At 36.7% G+C, this 22,335-nt stretch overlaps 2 protein-coding genes and 1 long non-coding RNA gene across 10 annotated transcripts; all 3 read left to right on the forward strand.

Annotated features, from left to right (window-relative positions):
- Positions 1-103: 103 nt before the first annotated feature.
- On the forward strand, positions 104-20,420 carry LOC110859915 (protein no-on-transient A). 8 transcript variants are annotated; one of them, XM_035859923.1, is made up of 12 exons: positions 104-483; positions 576-844; positions 921-1,076; positions 1,163-1,333; positions 1,543-1,717; positions 3,290-3,372; positions 3,585-3,771; positions 3,856-4,059; positions 4,358-4,464; positions 19,826-19,881; positions 19,979-20,033; positions 20,284-20,420. In XM_035859923.1, the coding sequence occupies exons 1-11, from the start codon at positions 342-344 to the stop codon at positions 19,980-19,982; spliced, it is 1,554 nt and encodes a 517-aa protein (XP_035715816.1). In that variant the 5' UTR covers positions 104-341; the 3' UTR covers positions 19,983-20,033; positions 20,284-20,420. The 8 variants fall into 8 exon arrangements, with proteins under 8 accessions (XP_035715816.1, XP_035715815.1, XP_035715813.1 ...); XM_035859922.1 differs by having other exon boundaries at positions 19,979-20,397; XM_035859920.1 differs by lacking the exons at positions 19,826-19,881; positions 19,979-20,033; positions 20,284-20,420 and adding exons at positions 5,456-7,588; positions 10,359-10,607.
- LOC110859917 lies at positions 1,730-3,292 on the forward strand. Its single transcript, XM_022108950.2, has one exon. It carries the CDS (start codon positions 1,857-1,859, stop codon positions 3,216-3,218), a length of 1,362 nt encoding a protein of 453 aa, XP_021964642.1. The 5' UTR covers positions 1,730-1,856; the 3' UTR covers positions 3,219-3,292.
- Positions 13,658-18,769, forward strand: LOC118438958. Its single transcript, XR_004837164.1, has 3 exons — positions 13,658-13,752; positions 18,111-18,196; positions 18,272-18,769. It is a non-coding gene; the product is annotated as an uncharacterized LOC118438958 (long non-coding RNA).
- Positions 20,421-22,335: the final 1,915 nt, after the last annotated feature.

Here is a 22,335-nt window from a genome sequence, read left to right on the forward strand (position 1 = left end):
AAGTGAAAGTTGAGGCACGTTGAGACGCAATTATTTTCATGGAACAGTGTCGTGCGCCACCTTCCGCTTTTATACTTTCCGACTCCACGTCTTCCATTCTTTTTGGCATTCTTATTACTCACTCCCTGCCTGCTCACTCCTCGATTCAAGTTCAATCACTCGGAGAAAATAAAACAATTTTAATTTATACGTTAAATTTAATAAACACTATTAATTTGTAGCTGAGTGTCCAGTACTGAGTCGAGTAATTGGATAGAATCTTGAATCAAATCGAGTATTTAATTATTTATTGTTGATCTCAAAAGTTTCTACTTGAAACTCCAAATTATTCAGTTATTTAAATGACGGCAGCCCCAGTTAAAGTGGAGCCCAAGATGGAAGTCGATTTGAAACCAAACAGTACTCCGAGTACGGGTGGTGGGGGTGGTGGTGGTGGACCTCAGATGAATCGCGGTGGGGGTGGTGGAAGAGGGAGACGACAACGTAAGTTTTATACTGTTATTTTGACCGTTAATATTGTGTATCATCTTAGCTTACATTTAGTAAAATAAACGGTGTTGTATTTATTTGTTTAGGGGGAGGAGGAGCTGGGCCAGGTCGAGGTTTCTTCGGTGGTGGTCGCGGCGGCGGCGGCGGCGGCGGCGGCGGCGGCGGCGGAGGTGGGGGTGGGGGAAATAATCAAGATCGAGTTGAACGACGACCATTTCATCATAACAATGATGGAGGTTATGACGGACCTATGAATAAGAAGCCACGAATGGGAGGACCGATGAATCCTGAACACAGAGTTATGGACAAACTTCGTGGCGTTGCTGGACCCACTGCTGATCTTCCCCCTAAAAAGGTAAAATCCTTATCCCATATTTTGTTTTTATACGTACATAGAACAAATTTAAATATTTGTCATTTTTATATTTCAGTTTGAAAGTAAAAAGTTTGCAGCCAACACCAGGTTGTATATTGGAAATATTTCAAATGAAGTGACAGAAAGTGACATTAAGGAGTTGTTCATCCCCTTTGGCGAAATTGATGAAGTGTTTTTAAATCGAGAAAAGAACTTTGCTTTTCTCAAACTTGTAAGTGTTTCAGATCTGATTTATTTACAGAAAGTACTATTAATTTACTTAATACTAATACTAATAATATTTAATTTGGTATGCAGGATTTTCGAACCAATGCTGAAAGGGCACGAGCGGAATTAGATCAAAAGCAACTGAAAAACCGACCCATCAAAGTGAGATTTGCGCCAGCCACTGTTCGAGTCAAGGTCAAAAATTTGTCTCCCATGGTCAGCAACGAATTGCTTGAATTGGCATTCAGCGTTTTTGGAGATGTGAGTTTAACTATTTAAACTTTTTTGGTTACGTTACATATATTTAATCTACTCATGATGAAACCACGGAATTACCGTTTGATCTACATGATACGTATTCTATTGGCTGCTTTTTTAAGTTACTGACAATAACGAGTCTCACCATAGATCATAGTTAACACGATATGAGAACTTTAATTAATAAGTTTTTTTTTTCTATGTTTAATCAGATTGAACGAGCCCTCGTATTTGTTGACGAGAAGGGAAAATCCATTGGTGAAGGATTTGTTGAATTCACCCGGAAAAACAATGCCTTGGCTGCCCACAAGTTCTGCAATGACAAATGTTACTTTATCACGTCAGAACTGCGACCCGTTATTACGGACATGGCCGACATGTACGAGTGTAAGATTTTTATTCTTTTTTCTCACTATGCCCCTCTAATCCCGCAATTTATCGAACATCATCTCTCTCCAACTTTTCTCCGTTCGTCAGTCACCATAAGTCACGCTGCTCTACTGTCGTTATTACATTAATTATTTTGATGGCGTCTTCAAGTAAGAAAATTAAAGTTGATAAAGATTATAAGTGTTCATTGTGTACAAGTAGTTTTGATAAACAATGGCAACTAAATGCCCATATAAATAAAGTCCATTCTGAAAACACATTCTGTTGTGATGTTGAGGGGTGTGAAAAGTCATTTAGAACCGCAGATGAATTACGACGTCATAAGTTGAGCCATATTAATGAACGACAGTTTATTTGTGACTTCCCAGAATGTGGTGCTTCATTCAATTACAAAAATGTTTTAGAACAACATAAATTAAACCATGAAACTGAACGACAGTTTATTTGTGACTTCCCAGAATGTGGTGCTTCATTCAACCGACATGATCATTTAGAACGACATCAATTGAGCCATATTAATGAACGACAATTTATTTGTGACTTTCCAAACTGTGGTGCTTCATTCAACCGACATGATTATTTACAACAACATAGCTTAGTTCATAATGAGTCCCGACCTTTCGAATGCAACGTTTGTGGTGCTGGTTTCAAACGAATAGGTGGTTTAGACAATCATTTATCTGATTCATTGAAATGTGGTGCAAAGTTCACACTCATAGACAGTCAATCCCCCCTCAATTCTCAAGATCCTGCTGCATTGCGAGTGAAGAGTGACATTAACATTATTCGTGGTACTAGATTCATACCTCGAAAGTGGTTCGTCTACTTTGTTTTATGCATTCCCATCGAAGATATCACAGAGAACTTCTCGATAACAGAATATATTGCTAAAATTGACAAGGAGAAAGACGCACAAGGAAAGTGGAGGGAGTTGTTATTGTATATAGGAAAGTGCAATAGATCAAGAGCTAGTCGTTATCACAGTCACGCAATTCTGTCTCAATTTTCGAGCATCGGAAAAAAATTATTAGCCAAAACGCACGCCTGTTTTACAGTATATACGATTGAATGTGACAGTGAAAGTCAAACCGCAAGACGAGAAAGTTCACTGCAGTCTTACTTGTGTATGAAACGAGGGGCTGCTAATCAACCTGACGGCCTGAAATTTGTTCCTGGATGGATTAATTCATCGAAAGACCCTTTGGCTGATTTATCAGAAGAAGAGGAAAAACAACTCATTAATCTCACCGCATTCCAAAACCGAGGACCGATTTGTACAACTTTAGGTTGTGAAAGTCAGCACTTCCTTTCCGAGAAGGTGCTGAATAGTTTGGGGGTGGAAGATTTTTGGTTCCGGGGACTTGTCCACATTGATGATAGCAACGTAACACGAGTAGAATTGCCAAAAGAAGGAGAGGAGGAAGTGAATGATGAGGTGGAGGAGTTGGAGAGAGAAGAACAAAGGGATGTGGAGAATATTCGAACGTTATTTCGTTAAGAACTCCCCTCTGTGAAAATATATAAATATTATAAATTATTATTGTATTATCATGTTCCGGAATCCGAAAGTCGATGAAGGACTTTTGGAAGGGAATCTGAACAAACGTGAATATGGAAAGGATCGGGAACTCGTTTACTACAAATCGAGAGAAGTAAGTCATCCGTACTCAACAAGTTTTATCTTAGTTTCTACTACCACTAATTTCGTGGTTACTCATGATGATATCACGGAATTACCGTTTGAATTTAATGAAACAAACTTCTTATGGCTGCTTTTTATAAAGTTTCTGACACCTCTTCCAATGAATTCTTTATAAGTTAAATTTTGTGCAAATAGAGTTTAACAATTGTTAATTTTATTTAGATGGGTCCAAGAATAGCAGAGGAGGGATCTTTTGAACAGGAATATGGAACCAAGTGGAAGGCTCTCGTGCAAGAATTCCAGGAGAAAGAAAAGGCTTTGAAGGTCGAAATGGTCGGAGCGATTGAGAAATTGCAAACTCAAATGGAAATGGCTCGTTACGATTATGAGACAGAAATGTTGAGGCAACGTAAGTTGAATTCGAGTGTTTATTATTTATTCTCCGATTGTTTAAACGAATATTTACAAATAAGTATGTACTTATCATTAACAGAACTTCGTCAACGTGAAATCGACCATGAACAGCAGAAGCTACGATGGGAGTCACGAGGAGGAGGATTCGGCGGAGGAAATAATGGTGGTTTTAACCAAAATGGAATGGGTGGTAGTGGCGGTGGGGGTGGACCCATTACAGACGGCGGAATGAATCAGATGGATACCGAAAATGGAGGAGGTTTGAGCTTTAATCTGTTTGACAGTGCGTTTGCCTCTTTTCGTTTTCTAATATTATTTACGTACACATTTCTTACTTAACTTACTGAAAAGTCAACTAGTAGTAGTTACAGCAAAATTACTTACTTAATCTGTTGTGATGTGTGCTGGTGCCAATTTACATGATGAGAATTTCGGAATTACCGTTTGATATCTATATGATACAATTTCCTATGGCTGCTTTTTTTGTTCTGATATGGCGTATTGGGTTTGCAATTCAGTAATTTTTGTATTTTGTACAAGATAAAAATAGTTACTTACTGGAATTTGTTTACTTTTATTAGGTCAATCAAACTCTGGAGCATTGGCACCTCCTCCAATGCCACCACAAGGATTAATGCAACACTTGCAACCTGGAGAGGAAGAGATGAGCACTGGTGGCCCAACTTGGGTATGTGTCTTTTAGTTGTTAAATTCAGTAAGATTCGCTTGCATTTTGAAAATGTCATTCGACATTTTACATGATACTTACAAAAGCAATGTTACGCGCTAATGGTATAACCGTTACATTATTATTTCCAAATCGGTTAGAATTTCAAAGTTGGAGTCGGGAGAATGATTTATTTTGGACCTCGAGACTTGTCGGCTTCGAATTTTATTAAAGTGGCAAAACTAAGCCACAACATCTTGAAACCATATTTTCTCGCAAATTACAACATTTTACGTCCAATTATACTGAATTCTGTCTTACAAAAAATGAATTGCAGGAAAACTAAATTCGCGAAATATATATTATATTTGAATTGAAAACACGACCTATTTTATCAATATTAGTTATGAAACGTTGGCTAGTGCTTCGTGCTTGTTTTTATAAAGATGGTAGGCACTTGAATATATAAATGGACCAAAAACCATAACTGCACTTGTTACTACAACATTTTGGCGAATGACTCAATTAAGTAGACATAAGTTTGCTCATAAAAAAATACGTTCGTTTTTGTTAGGCCTTGCGGATAAAAATGTATTTTAACATTTGAAGACGTTGTATTTGACGCATTACAATAATGCATAAAGAATGCTAATATGGATTTCAAAATAACTGATTGATAAATTTCTCATATTTATACCAGAATTATCACTTATCTCAGAAGACTTCAAGTATCGCAAAGTATATTTAAGTATTTACAAATGCGAACACTTTTCGTATTGCGTGGAGATAAAGCTGGAATGACACACTTAAAACTTACGGGTTTTGGCAAATTATGTATGTACCGACAAGTCGAGTCAATGAATTGTTCTTGTATATGCTTTGGCTACTAGTACTCCCGACTCCATAGGTAGGATCATGGAAATAATTTCACGAGTTTGAAACAAATTGTTTGGGGAAAATAATATCTTAATAAATGTTTGAATGTATTGTTCAATTCACTTGCCTCATACAGGAAATTGGACCGTTTGGTTTTAACCAAATGTCAGGCAACTTTGGCCAACCATCAGCAATTCGTCAAAATGATCAACGAGATGGACGTTTTATGGGATCTGGAGGTCCACCTCGTGGAGGCATGGGTGGCCCCCGTGGTGGTCCTCGCGGTGGCGGTGGAGGCAGAGGAGGTGGTTTTAGAGGGGGACGTGGTGGACGGCGTTAAAAGACTTGCAATTCTAGAATTGTATTGCATCCATGTTTTATTGGATTTGAATCTTTTTTATAATATAAAAATATATAAAATAATGAGGGTATCCTCTCGATAACAGCATGCAGACCAGTGAATAATGTCGTTGTCAATTAGCTAATAATCTTTTGAATATTAGGATTTATAAAATATAAGATAGTAATGTTTATGAACATTTTTCCCATTTTCCTATTTTTGCGTGGCTTGAAGTTGAGAGTCGGTTGAAATTTTCTGTAAGGTTTTTGATGATCGTTAAATATTTTTTGTTCAGAATTAAATAATGCAAAATATTCATCCTTATAGTTTTTACGACATCTTGGAATCTTGGAAAGGAAGTTCGTATAAATAATCTAGCAGATTCTTTTAGACAAGATATTCCTTACCGTATCTCAAACAATATTATTCATAACGTGATTAAATTAGAACAAACTTAGCTACTCGTTCGTCCTTTTTTGATTCACAATTTTAATAGATAGACCAGATCCGTATATTTGGGCATTCTAATGATTTTTTGTACAAGATCTGGTATTAAAACTTGGAATATCGTATTTCAGCCACTTAATATATAACATTATGCATTGATATATTTACCATTATATATTAAATATTTAGAATCGTAAGTGTAGAACCATGTTGTAATTGATTAATTTTTATAATTAAAACTAGTTTTTTCTGGGTTTCATCTCTGATTCTTGTTTGGAAACGTGTGTCCTTAATTTTGACAAGATTTATTGTTACAGCAAACATAATACAAAGCTGTTGGAACTGGAGGCATATTAATCTAACTTCCTAAGCATAACTTATTCAACTGATTCTTTATCTGTTTGGCCAGTTAGTTGGCATCTTCTAGGAATTACTTTAAAGTAATGACATTTGTATGAAAAATCGCAACCATTATTCACACTTAAGATAAGGCTATATCTACTATGGAGAAGTAATGCTTGTTGGTCTATCTAAATATTGGTTTTATTATTGGTACTAGTATCTATAAGGAGAGAGTATCCTTACGTTGTTGATCTCTGTTTGCTGCGAATAACTGGTCATCAGTGTCAATGGTGCCTTTCTTAATCTTAAGTTCGTCTCCTTATTGCCCATATTAAACATAATTTCTTGTGACAGTGACTAAGTAAATGGGGCGAGCATTGTATTCAAATGCTAATTTATAATATTGATCGATCTCTTGATTAGATTGGATGGTGTGTGCGTGGTGGTCATTTATTCACACATCCATGTAAAGGTTCACATCCATAAAGGGTTAGTTCGGTGGTATTGGTATTCAGCGTTCAGCTTGAGAATGTATACGAGTCCAACAACTTTGATGCTGATGCTGTTGCGAATAAGCTTTAGGGGTTGTTAAGTTTTACTTCAGTTTCAGTTGGACTTACGTGGATGCATTTTGTCTTCAGTCAGTCACGTTTATGCTCCCCCAAGTGAAACATCGGGTGTTCTTGTTTTCATTCCAATGTAAAGATTATATTGGGTTGACTTTTTCCATGACTATGTGCTGTTAAAGTTCTCGCCTGAATTGGGTTGATCCTGTTTGTTGTGTGCTCTACGGGTTTGTATAATAAGGAGAGTGATACAAAAGTGCTTTTGCCTGTTTATACAGTTTTGCTGGATGGAAATATCATTTCGGTTATGGTTCATTGGACCATTGAATACATGTGACAGCAGTCTCGTCTCGTTGATTTTTTTTACAATACGAGATTATAACTGCGACGACTGAGTTTGGCAAAATGAGTGAACAGAACTCTGCTGGATAAAAGTGCAGTTTCTGCGTTTCCTATATTATAATTAATTTTAATATCTTGTACCTAATCTGAAGGATGAAAATCTGGCGTTATGGATTATCCGTGCTACTTTTACATATCGCTGCTGCGCATTTTTCCTTCGCGGATAACTTAGGTCAGTCCAACACTTAATCCTTATCCATTTTATTAAGTAGCATTGCACAGCAAAATTCTATAAAAGATAAGTATACGGATTGCTTTAATACCAAATGTAAAACATATTTGGCAATTAACTCGTACATCCTGCTAGCTACATTGAAGACATTAATCTACAATTTATTAATTTGTATTACAGTATTTTACTAAATAAATTCTCATTAATAATTTATGTTTCATCGTTCAAACCATGATAACAAAGAATGCTACCTGTGCACAATCATTGTAGATTACGAAATAACCAATGAGTTTGCACTATGGATTTGCACCCTGATTGAGCAAGGTCTATTTGCTGTAAAAACTGCATTCATGGTACTCCTTTCCTTCTCATGAACAAACATTGGTGATTCTTCATTTCTTTCATCCTGTTTGGTTGTTCAGTTTATTCTAGTTTTTAGTCTTGTGGTGAGAGGTTGAAGAGCTTATTAATAATTGGTAACCTTCAAGGTTGCAAGAGTGCGATCTTTTCTGTCTTATCTCCCTCTGTGGTTTTACTGGTTGGTGAATCAGGACAAGTGTTGAATGTGGGTGTTCGCAAACTGAGAAATTGCAACAGCATTCTGCTCTTTAAAAAGAGTATCGAATCAAAGGTGGTGTACTATTGAACTTGCTGGAGACGACTAGTCTGTTAATGCTATGATCAAAGTTTTAATTCCTGACTGTAGTACGAATGTATGTACATTACAGAGGAATAAAATCGTGCTGAGAAAATACTGATGAATAATCAGTGTATGCTGCAGTATCACGTTTCATTTGTCTGGTATGTGTACCTAATTATCTATGCAGTACTAAAATTAGGGTACGGACGGGTGTTGTCCTTGTGATATATATTTTGCATTTTGTGCTGGAGAATTGTATGACATCATGGTAGAAATTGTTAATTGTTACAATCTCGATAGCTGAATCTGTGTGAATAATGGTGCGATAACTACAAACAAATCAACTTTTACATACATATGCGTAATAAGGTTACTCAACAATCAATATAATGGCGTAATTTGATACATGAATCGAATTGACTCATTTTTGGGAAGTAAAAATTTTATCTGCATAGAAATTTCTTCGCATCATCAGTTTTAGTCATTTTCTGTGACTTGTACAGAATTGTATGTCACACATTTCACAAATATGGTTTGGCGTGTTTTTGAACATATGCGTTCTGGTGCTATTTTCCACGGGACAATTCCTGGATATGCCCTTCACAGCCTATGGCCATACATAAGACGAACATGCTGGTGCGCTGGAAATGGGAACAGACATACGATCTCCACATATTTTTACATTTTTGACAGGCTCGTTTTGATGAGAGCTTCAAGTTCCCGAATCGTTTCGAAATCCAAACAGAAAATGAGGACCAAATTTTTCAGCGTCGTCCCAGGAAAAAAAATTGTCGCGACCAGGATCCATATTATTGCCGTGATTTTGAATATTTGGAACCATTACAATCTCCGCCACTACCTTGGGAGTCATCTAGCCCGGAAAATGATGAAATTCACAGAATTCTTCGTGACCCCGACCCCCATACCAGGGCCCCCAACCCGATGCATTACCGTTATCAACGCTCGAATTTCAAGACTTTCAAAGAGGACATTGTTGAGCGCATTCCTATTAACCCGTGTCGATATGATGATTATCAATATTAACGCAAAATCTTATCTCTCTATGCTAACTAAATGCCGGGCATGAAACTGTTTGTGTTAAAAATGTATTGCTTCATCTTCTAATATTATTGGATTTCGTAATTTTGAAATTTTTGTCTGTTAGGTTTGAACGAACCTCAAATATTATGAATGAACTACATGTTGGTTGATATTGCTTTTGCTATTCTTAATAGAGCTTTATTACTTCAGCTTTAACAATTAGATGTTGAGTGAACATTTTTTAGCACCAAAACTATTTTCAAGTTTTCTACTCTCACAAACAGTTTCTAAAAATACTTTGAATTGATATTTCCACAAATATTAAAATTTGTATTGTGCATGCATTGTTGGCACTACCAGCTCTGAAAAATTATGTATACTTTAAGTATACTAAACTCATCTTTGCTTTGAAAACGACACTTTGAAACTATTATCTGATGTCTAAGTATTGTCATTATCAAAATATTGATGCGAGGTCTATGATTGATTGCGATGATGGTAATATGAAATTGATGAAGTATTTCTGGTAAATGGTTTCATAAAAAACAACGACGAATTTTGCAACTTTTTTACTGTAAACCAAAAGCTGAACCTCTGAAAGAGCGACGATGATTAGCTGGTGTTTGAAAATTATCAAGAATTATCCAGATTGGATGTATTAACAAGGTAAATATACTAATTGTTTTTTTAAAAACCGGTATCATCACCATCATAATGAAGTTATTAAAGTTCTCTTGGATAATCGTATGGGCGAACTGTTGCCTAATTAAAATATCCAAGTCATCTCTTTATTGAAACAGTTTGAATGCGTCTGAAAAGAACTTGTTTCTGAGTTTTATTGTGTCTAAAGTTTTTTTCTGAAAGCACAGTTTTCACGTGTATTTTGGAAAAGTGAAAGCTTTTGCATCTATTAAATTTTACAAACGACAAACTGGAAATTACACCCTCATCTTTTAAAAAATGATTCAAAAGAAAAAAAAATCTATGGAACTAAAAGCTTAAAATTTATAATAACTATCTTCGCCTGTAATTATAAAACTAATCAATAATAATACATGTCTAATTTGTGAATATGTGTACTGATTATAGGTCGCAATGTCCATGCTACGAATCTCAACACCCGACATCAACATAAGGGAAATATGACATTCCAAGATGACACGACGTCGCAATTAACTGACCGTTTTTTTTAACAACACATCTGTGATATTTTGTGATATTTATTTTCTATACTTAAACTGTTATATGAAGAATACTAGTCGTTTTCTCGGGTAGATTTTTTTTACCTTTATACAATAAACTAAATATGCAAAGTTGCATATCTACCAAACCCACGAACAATTTGTCTTTTGTCTTAATGAACTCTCGTTCTCTCTACGGAGCATTTCATGTTTCCGGAATTATCATCAGGCGACCTGGAGGACCACACCCTTTTTTACAATCCACCACCATCAAATTACATTAGCACACACGACTTGGTTTGCTTCAGCCAGAGACGGACCAGTCTAGTAATTTCCCTATAAACGGAAAACGTTGTTCTCTCGTTGGATTGTCTCAGTCACGCATACACTAAAATGAGAAGAAACAATTGTGTTGCTGTAGCTTGGATGACGAGAGGGAAACAATATTTTTGTAAAACTTTTATACGCTTTTACTGTATGCACTAAAATCCCATAGGATATAGATGGATGTTGTTTTCTACGTGTAATGCAACGATGATGATGGGCGTTTCCCATGTTTGATAACTAGATCATTCTCCGAAATAGTGCGGCAGAAGAAGAGTTTGTACGTATGCATTATCTTCTCCAGGCATCGGCATCCATCTCTCTGATCTTGTTCCTTCTTGATGGAGTCAAATTGTTCGAAATCCCAAAAAAGGCCTAATAGCGATGGATGATGATGAGACAAGTCGAAAAGAAAGAAAGACGTAATGGTTAATTTGAACCTATTTTTGGCGTTGGACATCAATCTAATTTCTTGAACCGTTTACGGAAGCATTTTCGTTACGGAAGCTTTATGCTAATTCCATTATCATCCTTCTTCCTTTTGAATTCTCGTGGTTTCTCTCCTATCCTGACACTCCTCTTTTTTTCCTTCGTAATAAAATTGTACACGGAATTTTTGGTCAATCCTTTATTACCCAGCAGACGTAAAAAAAATCTATTCTATTTCTGACACCCGGCGTTGTAAGTACAAGTGGTGGTGTGCATTTCTCAGTTTTACGATCCTTTAAAGTAAATATTTCCTAGACCAGTTGTTTACCAGTTCAGAGTTCAAATTTTAACAGGAAATGGCTGTAAACAATTGTGAACAAGTAAACCATAAATTGCAGTTTTCACGATGTCATAAAATGTCAGCGCAGTTATGGTGTGGGTTTCCTTCGTCTTCTTCTAAATAAAATAAGAAACTCGCTCGCTATTCTACTTACTCGCATGAAAATGATAGAACGAAAGCATAGTTGGTTTCCATCAAATATGGTCTCGAAGCTCGAACTCGAGTTGTTGTAAACTATGCGTTGTCGGAAACTGTGCATTTTTTGTAAACCATTCCTTCATACGAGACACGTCATGCTAACAAAATATAGGTTTACAAAAAGTAAATTTATGAACAGCTCACATTACTTTTGGCATGGTATTCTAAACATTGTAATTAGCACCTCTGCCTACGTTCTGAACCTAAAATGAAGCACATGGTCGTGAATTAATGTGCATAAGTGGAGCAATACCTTGATTTGCACATTTTAAAACACCACATCCATTTCCACAATCACATCTCGCGAATAAATCTCAATTTATTAACAAGTCACTGATTTTACCATGTCTTCAAAAAGTAAAAAATAGTTTAGTGAAAATGAGAACCATGCCTCTTAAGCAACTTTCCTATCCGACTAGTTAACCTTTATGGGGCAATAACACGCAATATTATTGCCTGCCAGTGTACACACTTATACAGATAAGTTAACTACATAAGTGATCTCGTGTGTCGTCAGTCAACTTGACTTCAATAAGTAAGTAACCAGGTAGGCAGTGAAGTTGGCTTAACTTGAGTGTGCTCGTACATATTTTTAGATTTTTTTTTCAGAAAGGATATCCATGCATAAACTTAGGACAGACATCTTCTTTCTTTCACACGATAATGGAAAGCACTGCCAAATTTTTGCGGTAGTCAAGCATAATCTATCTCACACTGTACCGTACCGCGAGTGAGAAGCACGTTATCGTTTTCGATATCGCTAGCACGCGACGAAAAAAAACATCCCTCGCGATTCTTCTAAGAGTGAAATATTGGATTCATGTTCCACTTAAAAGACTGATAGTTTATTGGTTCGCTGATGGTAGCAGTGTGCAAAAATCGCAAAAATCTGGTTCTCATTTTATTTCTTGGTATTTATCATATACAACATCATCTCCCACGTTGGTTCTTAGAAGGTCTTCTCACCAGCCGCGTTGATTGGCGTTGTCGTGCTCGCCTCCACACATTATCTGTTTAGTGTATAAATCCATTTCTGGAAAGTTGGAAAAACTAGTGCTTCTACCTGAGCTTGTGGTTCGTCGGGTACTTAAAACATCACTTACTTGTGTAAATATTTAATCGATGTGAATCGATCTCATTTTATACCCAATTATGAAATACCTTCAACTCACAAGCTCTCTGTTGGGTTAAGTGGTTTCATCCAGGCCAGCTCTCTTTATGTTGGCCACAATTCTGCCCATATAGGACTAACTATGTTGCATGGAAAACCACATCATAATAACCAAACGTACATGTAATCGTACCCCACGACAGAGAGACGCAAGGTATCAGTTTCCCATTGCTTTTAACGGTATTAATGCAAAAATCGAAACCAAGATCAATGGATTGGTCTGTGTTCATCATCAACATGGTTTCCCAGCTTAAACACAGCTTACTACATGGATAGAGACCTCTTTTTCACGTTGTGCTATTAATGGAAAGAATTGATAAGTTTTCGAGACAGTCTGAAATTACAGATCAGACTGAAAAGTTGTGGGTGAGGGAGTGAGTTTTAAAAATTGTGAGAATTTTTAAGCCTAAAAAAACTTGTGCATTCATACGAATTATAAATCGGCTTATTCAGCAGCTCGATTTGGTTTATAATGTTTCCAGATTCTGTGAAGAAAATTCTCCATTTTATTTTTGTGACTGTGAAAGTTGACGTTGCGTTTCGTGAATGTTTGGATTGCACTGGGTAACTGTAAAATCTGAGCTGAGATGTTCCAGACATCTGCTGCCTCATCGACGAGTAGTAACACGAGGATGAGATTTGTGAAATCTTCTTCATCACCGTTCTTCCCATTTCATATGACAACTTGTTATTATTTAAATGCAACAATTTTTTATATTCTTCTCCGCCTCGTTTTTTGTGGGTGTGGGATTTATGTCTTTGCGGATCAAACAACACCATCATCTTCCACCATCACGAATCAGAGCCACATTCACCTCATTTACAGGAAGAGTAGTTTAGGTGAGTGAGTGAGTGAGTTTTTAAAATTAAATGGACACATATTCCCGTAATAATGATGGAAAATGAGATACTTTGGTATTTTTCTGGCGATGAATCCTTGTTCAACAACCTTTAAATCCATGCCAAACATAACATGGATGCATACCAGGAATATGTATTATTGGTGGTGTGAACATCATTAACTAGACGTATCTCCAACAAATTGCTGGGCTTATCCCAGCAATGTGAATCGTGCAGTCGTGTAAATGCCAGATTGCTGAAAACATCTACATCGCATCGCGTCATTTTACCACTCTGCGAAACCCGTTAAAATGAATTATTGTCTATTATTTCAGTCTACAACATGCATGCAGTTGGTTTTTAAACGGTTTGCAAAAAGTGCATAGCAGTTGTTTATTTTATGGAGTGTGTAGCCCATGGGGAGAATAAATACTGGTTAATTTGGTAGTTGTACTAGTGTTCAATAGGGGTTTTTGTGCATATGTAAATAGGTGATGAAAAATACATGCTATTTACTACATATACAAACTAGATCATGTCGTGGGTTCGATCTCTCTTGGAAAATGTGGGATTCCAGACTCTTTTTCAGTTTCCCCTTTTTTCGGTAGAGCGAGTAAAGTGTAGTTGCTCGAGGGAGAAAGTTCCATTCATGGCGAAGAGAAAGTTCCTTCTCCACTGCAGAAAATGCAGAAAGAGAAAGTTTGCAAATGTTCTTTCCTAGACTGGAATCTGTGTTTTGCAGTAGTAGAAAACTTGTTTATTTGTATAAATCACCACATGCACTATGCAGCTCTTGGAATCTGTCTCAACTTCGATTTTTCAATCCCCTGCCGTTTTTTCCCTTCTCGAATGAACCAAAAAAAGAGTCGTAAACACATCAGCATCCAAATCAAAGTCCAACTTTATCTTGCAACAATTACCCATTTATATACCACCATTGAAATTGCCTGACATTTGACTTATAGACCAAAGTGGGAACAAACAAGGATGCAGTAAACAATTTCTTTCAGCCCCAATTCTCATCAGCCCGTTACGTAAACAACATCAACATTCTTGACATACTACTCTATTCCTTGGTCTTCTTCGTAAGGGTGGATGGATGTGAATAAATGAATGGGTTGTTCTTTTTCCAGGATAAAATCGCCGTCATTCATTTCATTCCATTCAATGTAGGGAAGGATTTTCTTAAATGAAAACTGGCTAGCGAGTGACTTTTATTGATTTCCTCATGCTTAACGTTCCTTACTTTGGCGTAATTATTCATTTCTGGAGAAAAACTGAAATCAGTGGAGTGACATTTGCTCATTTGCTTTCACTTGGAATCTAGAAGATTTCGAGTCGAGTCAAAGGCTTAGAATTAGAATCGCTCAAATGGGATACGTCACCACCAAGAATTATGCAATAATACAGTAATTATATAGCTCAGCAAGTTCGCATAATGAATTTCGCTGTACGGTACATGTATGCAAAATTTGTATGTAATCAGTGGTCTATAACTGGAGAAAGAAGTTCAACTTTGGTAAATCATCATCTGCTCGCTGTTGAATTCAAGAGTTTTTTCTTATAAACCTCAGGAGTAGTAAACCTAAATCGTTTTAGGGATCTTTTGAGAAAGAGAAAGTAAGAAAATTGAGAATGAACGTTCCAATAATTGTAGCGCCTAATGTCTTCTGACGTCCCTTTCAGTCAAGCCTCTCCTTCTTCTCCCCAAATTTCTCCCAGCCTTAGCTTCAACCCTTCTAATTCATCTCCGCCACCGGATTGAATTGGGTTGGTTTGTGAAAGTCATGAAAATTAAACTTTATTCCCAAGCAATACGTACACAGGGAGGAGAAAGCAGTCTGCAGTCTGGGGAGTGAGAAATTTAAAGCAAAACTCACCCATGGCCTGATTCTTTTTGGGCAAATGTGGTTGGAAATAGTTCACCCAACACTTTCTCCATGCAGTTGAGACTACACTTCATTTTCACACGCCTTATCCTCTCCACAAGCTTTCTCCTCCAAAGTTTAGACACACGAGATCCCAGTAACCCAGATATCTCGCTTGTGGTGTGGTCGTCGTCGTCGTGGGGTTGTTGAATGTTCATGTAGGAACCCTTTTTGCTCTTGATTTCGAGTGTGGAAGATATTTACTTGCCCATTTGTTACTTGGCTGGCTCAACCTTCACTGGTGAAAACTTTCTCTCTCTCCCTGTTTGGCAATAGTTCCAACTCTTTTGGTTTTTCTCCATGGAACAATGTATGTGAGATGATGTAGGGCATTTCAAATCTCAAAACCACAGTCGACTACAACAGTAATCTGCCAAACATGCATATGTGTGCATGGACGTATGTGAGGCAATACATACGGTTTCTATCGTATGATTGTCAACATTTCTATATACGAATAGGATTGAGAAACATGTATGTAGCTGTACTAGATTTTATTTGGCTTCCGTCTTTGATAAGTTCAATTGATGTAGACTATTTTCTTACTGCAGAAATAACTACACATAACGGCAAATAAGTATTAATTAATCCCACAATAAGTTGCATTCTATCGCCGTTACATAGATTCTAGAATTTCTTCTTGCATAAGTCCAATTTTTCAGGGATGATGCTCCCCCAAGGAAATAAAACGATCAAGAAATGCTTCACAAGATCTGAGTGACAATTTCACAATTTTCTCCGAATTTTCGAGAAAGGAAACCTTATATAAATCTTACGACACGAAGTGTAACATAGATTTAAAGCGATCTGATCTGAATATATAAGCCCCAACACTCAAAAGTGTGTCCTTGTATTGTATCCTGGCATCACTCATTGCTGAGAAATGTGAGAAATAACGTGGGTTTAGAGACCGCAGGACAGGTAAGAGGATTTGTTTTGGACAAAGTAGTTTATTTTGTTGAGCACATCGACATCACCGCAAAAGTAGGTATGTGACAGTAGGTCTTCTTCTAAGCTTGGCTAATAAAACGTAAAGCATCCTGATCAAGACTCGAGATGATGAGAAATGTGTGTTTGTTGAGCTGGTAGGTATGTAGTCCAACGGAGTTCTGTCAATGTGCAAGCCCCGTTGTCTTCACTAGTCAGTCAGTGAGTTGATATGCAGTAATCCTCACATTCCGCTCAGAAAAGATTGAAATCCTGGCTGGATGAAGAATCACAACACCAAAAATTCCTTCCATTTATACGAATTTCAAATCTTCAAACGAATTTAAACATCAAAGAAATTGTTTCTTTGGGTGAAAGTATGTACGAATCGTGTCTATGGCGTACCTATTTTAGATATTCCTTCAACCCACTCAATTCAATGATACGATACGATACGATGGTTGCATCATAACATAGTACGATTTCTAATTATGGCAATTTCAGTCTTTACAAATAGTTTTCTGCTCGTGTAATGATGAATCTTTAGTGTACGTCTTTCCGCGATGACGTATGCATGCAATATTAATATTGGGAGCTATGTACATACATAAATAAGTCTCAAAAGTACGATGATATGGAATAAAAGACCCAACCACCCTGCCACCCACCTAACTAAACTACCCACATTTTGTGTCAAGACCACCTTCGTCCTTCCTCTTCCTCTTACATCCTTCACTTTCGATAAGCGTTGGTTAGTTAGTTGATACACGGAGGCCATTATTCAAAAGTAATCTCATGTAAAACTTCCTTCCTACACTCATAATTTCCCTGTTTCCTCCTTTCTCTCCCGTTTTGTACGTGATTTCGCAAAACTTTTCATCTTCCCGAGGTAAATTTTACTAATAAATGAACAGCTACACATACATATATACATAACTACATATCTGCATAATATATAGATTGATGGCAGGCATACTTACGTACGTATAGTAGATAGGTACTAAACAATAAAAAAAGAGTAGGTAATTTGCAAGCTTGGCTGAGTAACTACAATACATTCTGGTCACCCATTGTGTTTCACGGTGAATAACACTATTTAGGTTACTGTGCAATTTTTCCATTCCATTCTATTTATAATATTTGAAGCGCAAATTGATTCCTTTTTGTGCCGATCTATCCCCCTGAGAAAACCCACTGCAATCCATAAATCATACATTCTCAGGGCAGAAATTGAAAATGCATAACATTGATTTTTTAACATCTTTTTTTTTTACTCCACTTTCACCTTGTGCGTCAGAAAGAAAGGGGGTAAAGAGTTTTATCTTTCATGCCGTCACTACCACTGTCTGTCCGCCTACTCGGTCAAAAAAAAATAATGAAGAGATTATCTTCGACCTATTCTAACCGTATGAAAGGTTTTGAAGGTTGAACTGAAGGGTACTTCAATTGAAATAATATTGCTCTAAATCTAATTTTGAAACTGAAATGAACATTGTTCGACAGGTTCTCATCCAGTGTCCCAATTGGGTTAGAGCTCATGAAATGAAAACCGTGTCCCTTTGTGACATCCATCTCCGGATAAGAGTCAAGTGAGACGTTTCAGCCTCTTGTCTAATTCCTTTGATTCTTATTCACCTTTGACAAAGTTTTGAATTTTGCGACAGTTTCAGCTTACAAATACCGAGTTAAACCGGGTTGACTGGTATTAGCAAGTGTCTCATTTTCTAAATACTTGAATAAAGTACGACAATATTTTGCATTCCATGGCTACTTTCACCCCTTTACATACATACTTGTCACTTGGAGAAAGCATGCTCTACTTACTCCATGCCCTGTTATGTTATGCAACCAATGTATGTACGAGGTCACAAATCACACAGCAAAACGGGTTTCCATCTTTTCTCCGACAACGCACGTCCTATAATTTATTTCATGGGTGGATACAAGATAGCTTTTCAAAACGGATTGAACCAGAGAGGAAGAAGCAATGCTATCAGATCAGGCATCGCCACGGCTAAAAAGTCGACGAGAGATGCAACTTGAAGTTCTAGCGCCTGCTGCTGCTGTGCTCTTCTAAATGCCTTCAAACTGTTACTACCATTACCTAACCTTGTACTTCTTCTTCTTCTCCTCTAAAGGATGATGATGGTGGTGGTGGTTGATGGTTGAATTGGTATGAGATCCTCCTGCGGTGTGGGGTTCACCCAGCCAAAAATTGTTATTCTGTTTGACTGAATAAGAGAAATGAAATTTTCGTCTTCTTGTGTAACAAGAACGAAGCACACCTTTCCAAGGTTTTGTACAATTTTGTCTCCATCTTCATTTTCATTTTGTTAAGGGAAGGAAGCCTCGACAGACATATGTACGTGTAGTATCTGTGTCGGTTGGGGTGTATGTGGATGGATGTGGTGTGGTCTTATATCCGCAGGTATGTTTGGTAGAGAAATGTTGTTCTGAACTCGGCCGGAATATTGGAATTTGTTGGATGAGCTACATTAGAATTTCAAATATGTTTTAGAGAGGGAGGCGAAAGTTCATTCATTCTTTCACCCGTGGGCTGCCTGATTCATTCTTTGTCTTGATGTTGTGTTGAATTTTTTAGTTTCATAAATGAGATTTAGGGTAAATATTCGCACATGTGCATTTCCAATTTTGTTTTGGTCACCCACGCGAAATATTGCTGCTTCCTGGTTGGATTAAATTAAGAGTGAAAGTCGTGCTGCTTTCTCTTTGAAAATATGTATTTCCCTTATTGAAAAAAATATAATGGAAAATAATTCAAATGTGGAAAAACAGCACGGATGAAACTTTAGAGGGTAAAAACTCATCCTGTCATGACATCAATTTCTGTTGATGAGCAGTGTAGTATTCAATATTCGAAACCAGCAAAAACTGGTTCTTCCAAAATACCACCAACCAGTAAAACTATGGCTGACTGCTAAATATGTACCATCACAGCACTCGTGGTTGTTGGAGTGGCTGAAAGATGAGTGTTTTTGCCGTTATAATTTGGATGAGGTGATGCATCACATTCTGCTGACACTGACACTTTTCATTTCTCATCCGGCCTAAAAACAGTCCAATGGACAAACTCTCACTAATAAGTAATCTGCTATACTATAATGTCTGCCTGAACTGTGTAGCAATTGGACAGATATGTATGTATGGAAATAATAACGAGTTTTCCCTCTGAAACTAACTTGATCCTTCTTTTCTAGCTCTGCTTTCCGGAACGCTGCGAACATATCAGAGAGCCGCGTGTGATGACGCATGGGTGAGTTTGGGAGAAATCCAATGTTTTCCTACTTCATAATGACAAATGCATAATTACAGTGAAAGTTTATTCCTTACTTTATCATGCAAAAAATTAGGTGAGTTTGACATGTCCTCCAACAACGACGATTTCAATACAATTCTCGCAATACGGTAAGTTGTTGTCGGAAGGTAGTGACAAATAGCGATCCGTATCAAGCACCTTATTGCTTTAGTTTTTGTCTAATTAAACTGGTAAAATGAGTTTCTATTAAATGATGATTTTTGCAGCGCTATACATACAGCAATTGCATACTTTAAATCATATGAATTGATGTAAAGTTACATTCTCTGTTCTGCTAAATAGTATGGAATAAAACGTACATACGTAGAGGGTCCTTTTACTTATCCTTTGATTTTGCAGGATTTAAATGGGAGTTTGCAACGGTGTAAAATGACTGAAAAAAATGGATAATGCTAATATGGAGCGAAGCTTTACGCTGATTTTTTCTGAATTTAGGAAATGACTTATTTATTACAAAAACGTAATCGAGAAAATAACTACAATAAAAAAACTACATCATATCAACATTATTGTTGACGTGGGTGGGTGGAGTTGGCATTATGAAGCCAGGGTTCCACCCTGCAAATGGAGGCTTGAAAGCAGCAGACTTAGCAGCTGGTTCTTCTCTTTTCTTTGAAAAGTCTGCCTTCTTGGCAGCAGCCTCTTCCTCCGAGTATTTACACTCACTGAAAAACAAAGCAAATTAAATTAGTTATGAAGAAATTAATTTATTATTAAACATTAATGATAAATTACAAATTCACTTACTTGCCGTAGTGGCCCTTCTCCTTGCAGCGCCAGCATCTTTGTTTCTTCTTTTTCTTTTCTACAATAAAATTCAAATAAAAACATGAGAACTGGCAAACTTTATTTATTGTATTTGCGCTTACCGTTCCCATCAACACGCCCTCCCCGACCGCCACGCTTTTCTCCCCCTCGACCGCCACGCTTTCCACCACTGCCAACTCCAGGAACCGTCAAAGTAAATGCACTCCCAAAAGGGAGTCCACTCACAATCACCTGATGGTTATACTTTCCCATCTACAAATTCAAACAAATTATAATTGTTTAATTACTTTGCTAACCTAGCTTTACATCATGACATACCTTATGTCGAAGAAGAACGAAGACGAGGACGCCAAAAACCAATAAGAATCCTGAGTGTGCTGCTCTGTTGAAAGAGGAGACGATTTATTTTTAATTAATGCAATTTAAAATGAATAAAAAATTAGAAAATAAATGATAATTTTGCTAACCTAGCTTTACTTTGATTGATTAATATGAAAATTTTAAAACTATTTACCTTCAACGAACAAGGAACAAAATTGCGAAAAAGCGAAGAACAACGACGACAGGTCGACGAACGATCGATAATAAACCTATAAAACCATTAATTTATTATTATGCTTTGTTAACCTAGCTTTATTAGTAATTTGATTAATTAGATCTAAAACTACTTACCGAACAGCTGAAGACAGCAGAAGATCAACTATGAAGACGACGACGATAATGATTTGAGAAGAAGATAATAGTAATGAATTTCACTGCAAAATACATGAATTATTATTATTTATTAATATTTATTGCTTATTAATTAATTAATGAAAAATCACCGAATTTCTGCCGGAGAGAGAGTTCCACCCTGTACGTTGACGAGAGAGAAGTGAGTGAGTGAGCTGCAGTGGTGGTGGTGGCACTCAAGTCAACGTTTTGACTGCAGCTCACTCACTCACTTCTCTCTCGTCAACGTACAGGGTGGAACTCTCTCCGGCAGAAATTCGGTGATTTTTCATTAATTAATTAATAAGCAATAAATATTAATAAATAATAATAATTCATGTATTTTGCAGTGAAATTCATTACTATTATCTTCTTCTCAAATCATTATCGTCGTCGTCTTCATAGTTGATCTTCTGCTGTCTTCAGCTGTTCGGTAAGTAGTTTTAGATCTAATTAATCAAATTACTAATAAAGCTAGGTTAACAAAGCATAATAATAAATTAATGGTTTTATAGGTTTATTATCGATCGTTCGTCGACCTGTCGTCGTTGTTCTTCGCTTTTTCGCAATTTTGTTCCTTGTTCGTTGAAGGTAAATAGTTTTAAAATTTTCATATTAATCAATCAAAGTAAAGCTAGGTTAGCAAAATTATCATTTATTTTCTAATTTTTTATTCATTTTAAATTGCATTAATTAAAAATAAATCGTCTCCTCTTTCAACAGAGCAGCACACTCAGGATTCTTATTGGTTTTTGGCGTCCTCGTCTTCGTTCTTCTTCGACATAAGGTATGTCATGATGTAAAGCTAGGTTAGCAAAGTAATTAAACAATTATAATTAATCATCGTTTGTGGTTCAGGATCTTCATTCCCAGTCGTGTTTCGCCTACGGATTAATTTTTAGTTAATTTTAT

This window comes from Folsomia candida, unplaced genomic scaffold (genome assembly GCF_002217175.1).
Source record: "Folsomia candida strain VU population unplaced genomic scaffold, ASM221717v1 Fcan01_Sc028, whole genome shotgun sequence".
In the NCBI taxonomy this organism is placed as follows: domain Eukaryota; kingdom Metazoa; phylum Arthropoda; class Collembola; order Entomobryomorpha; family Isotomidae; genus Folsomia; species Folsomia candida.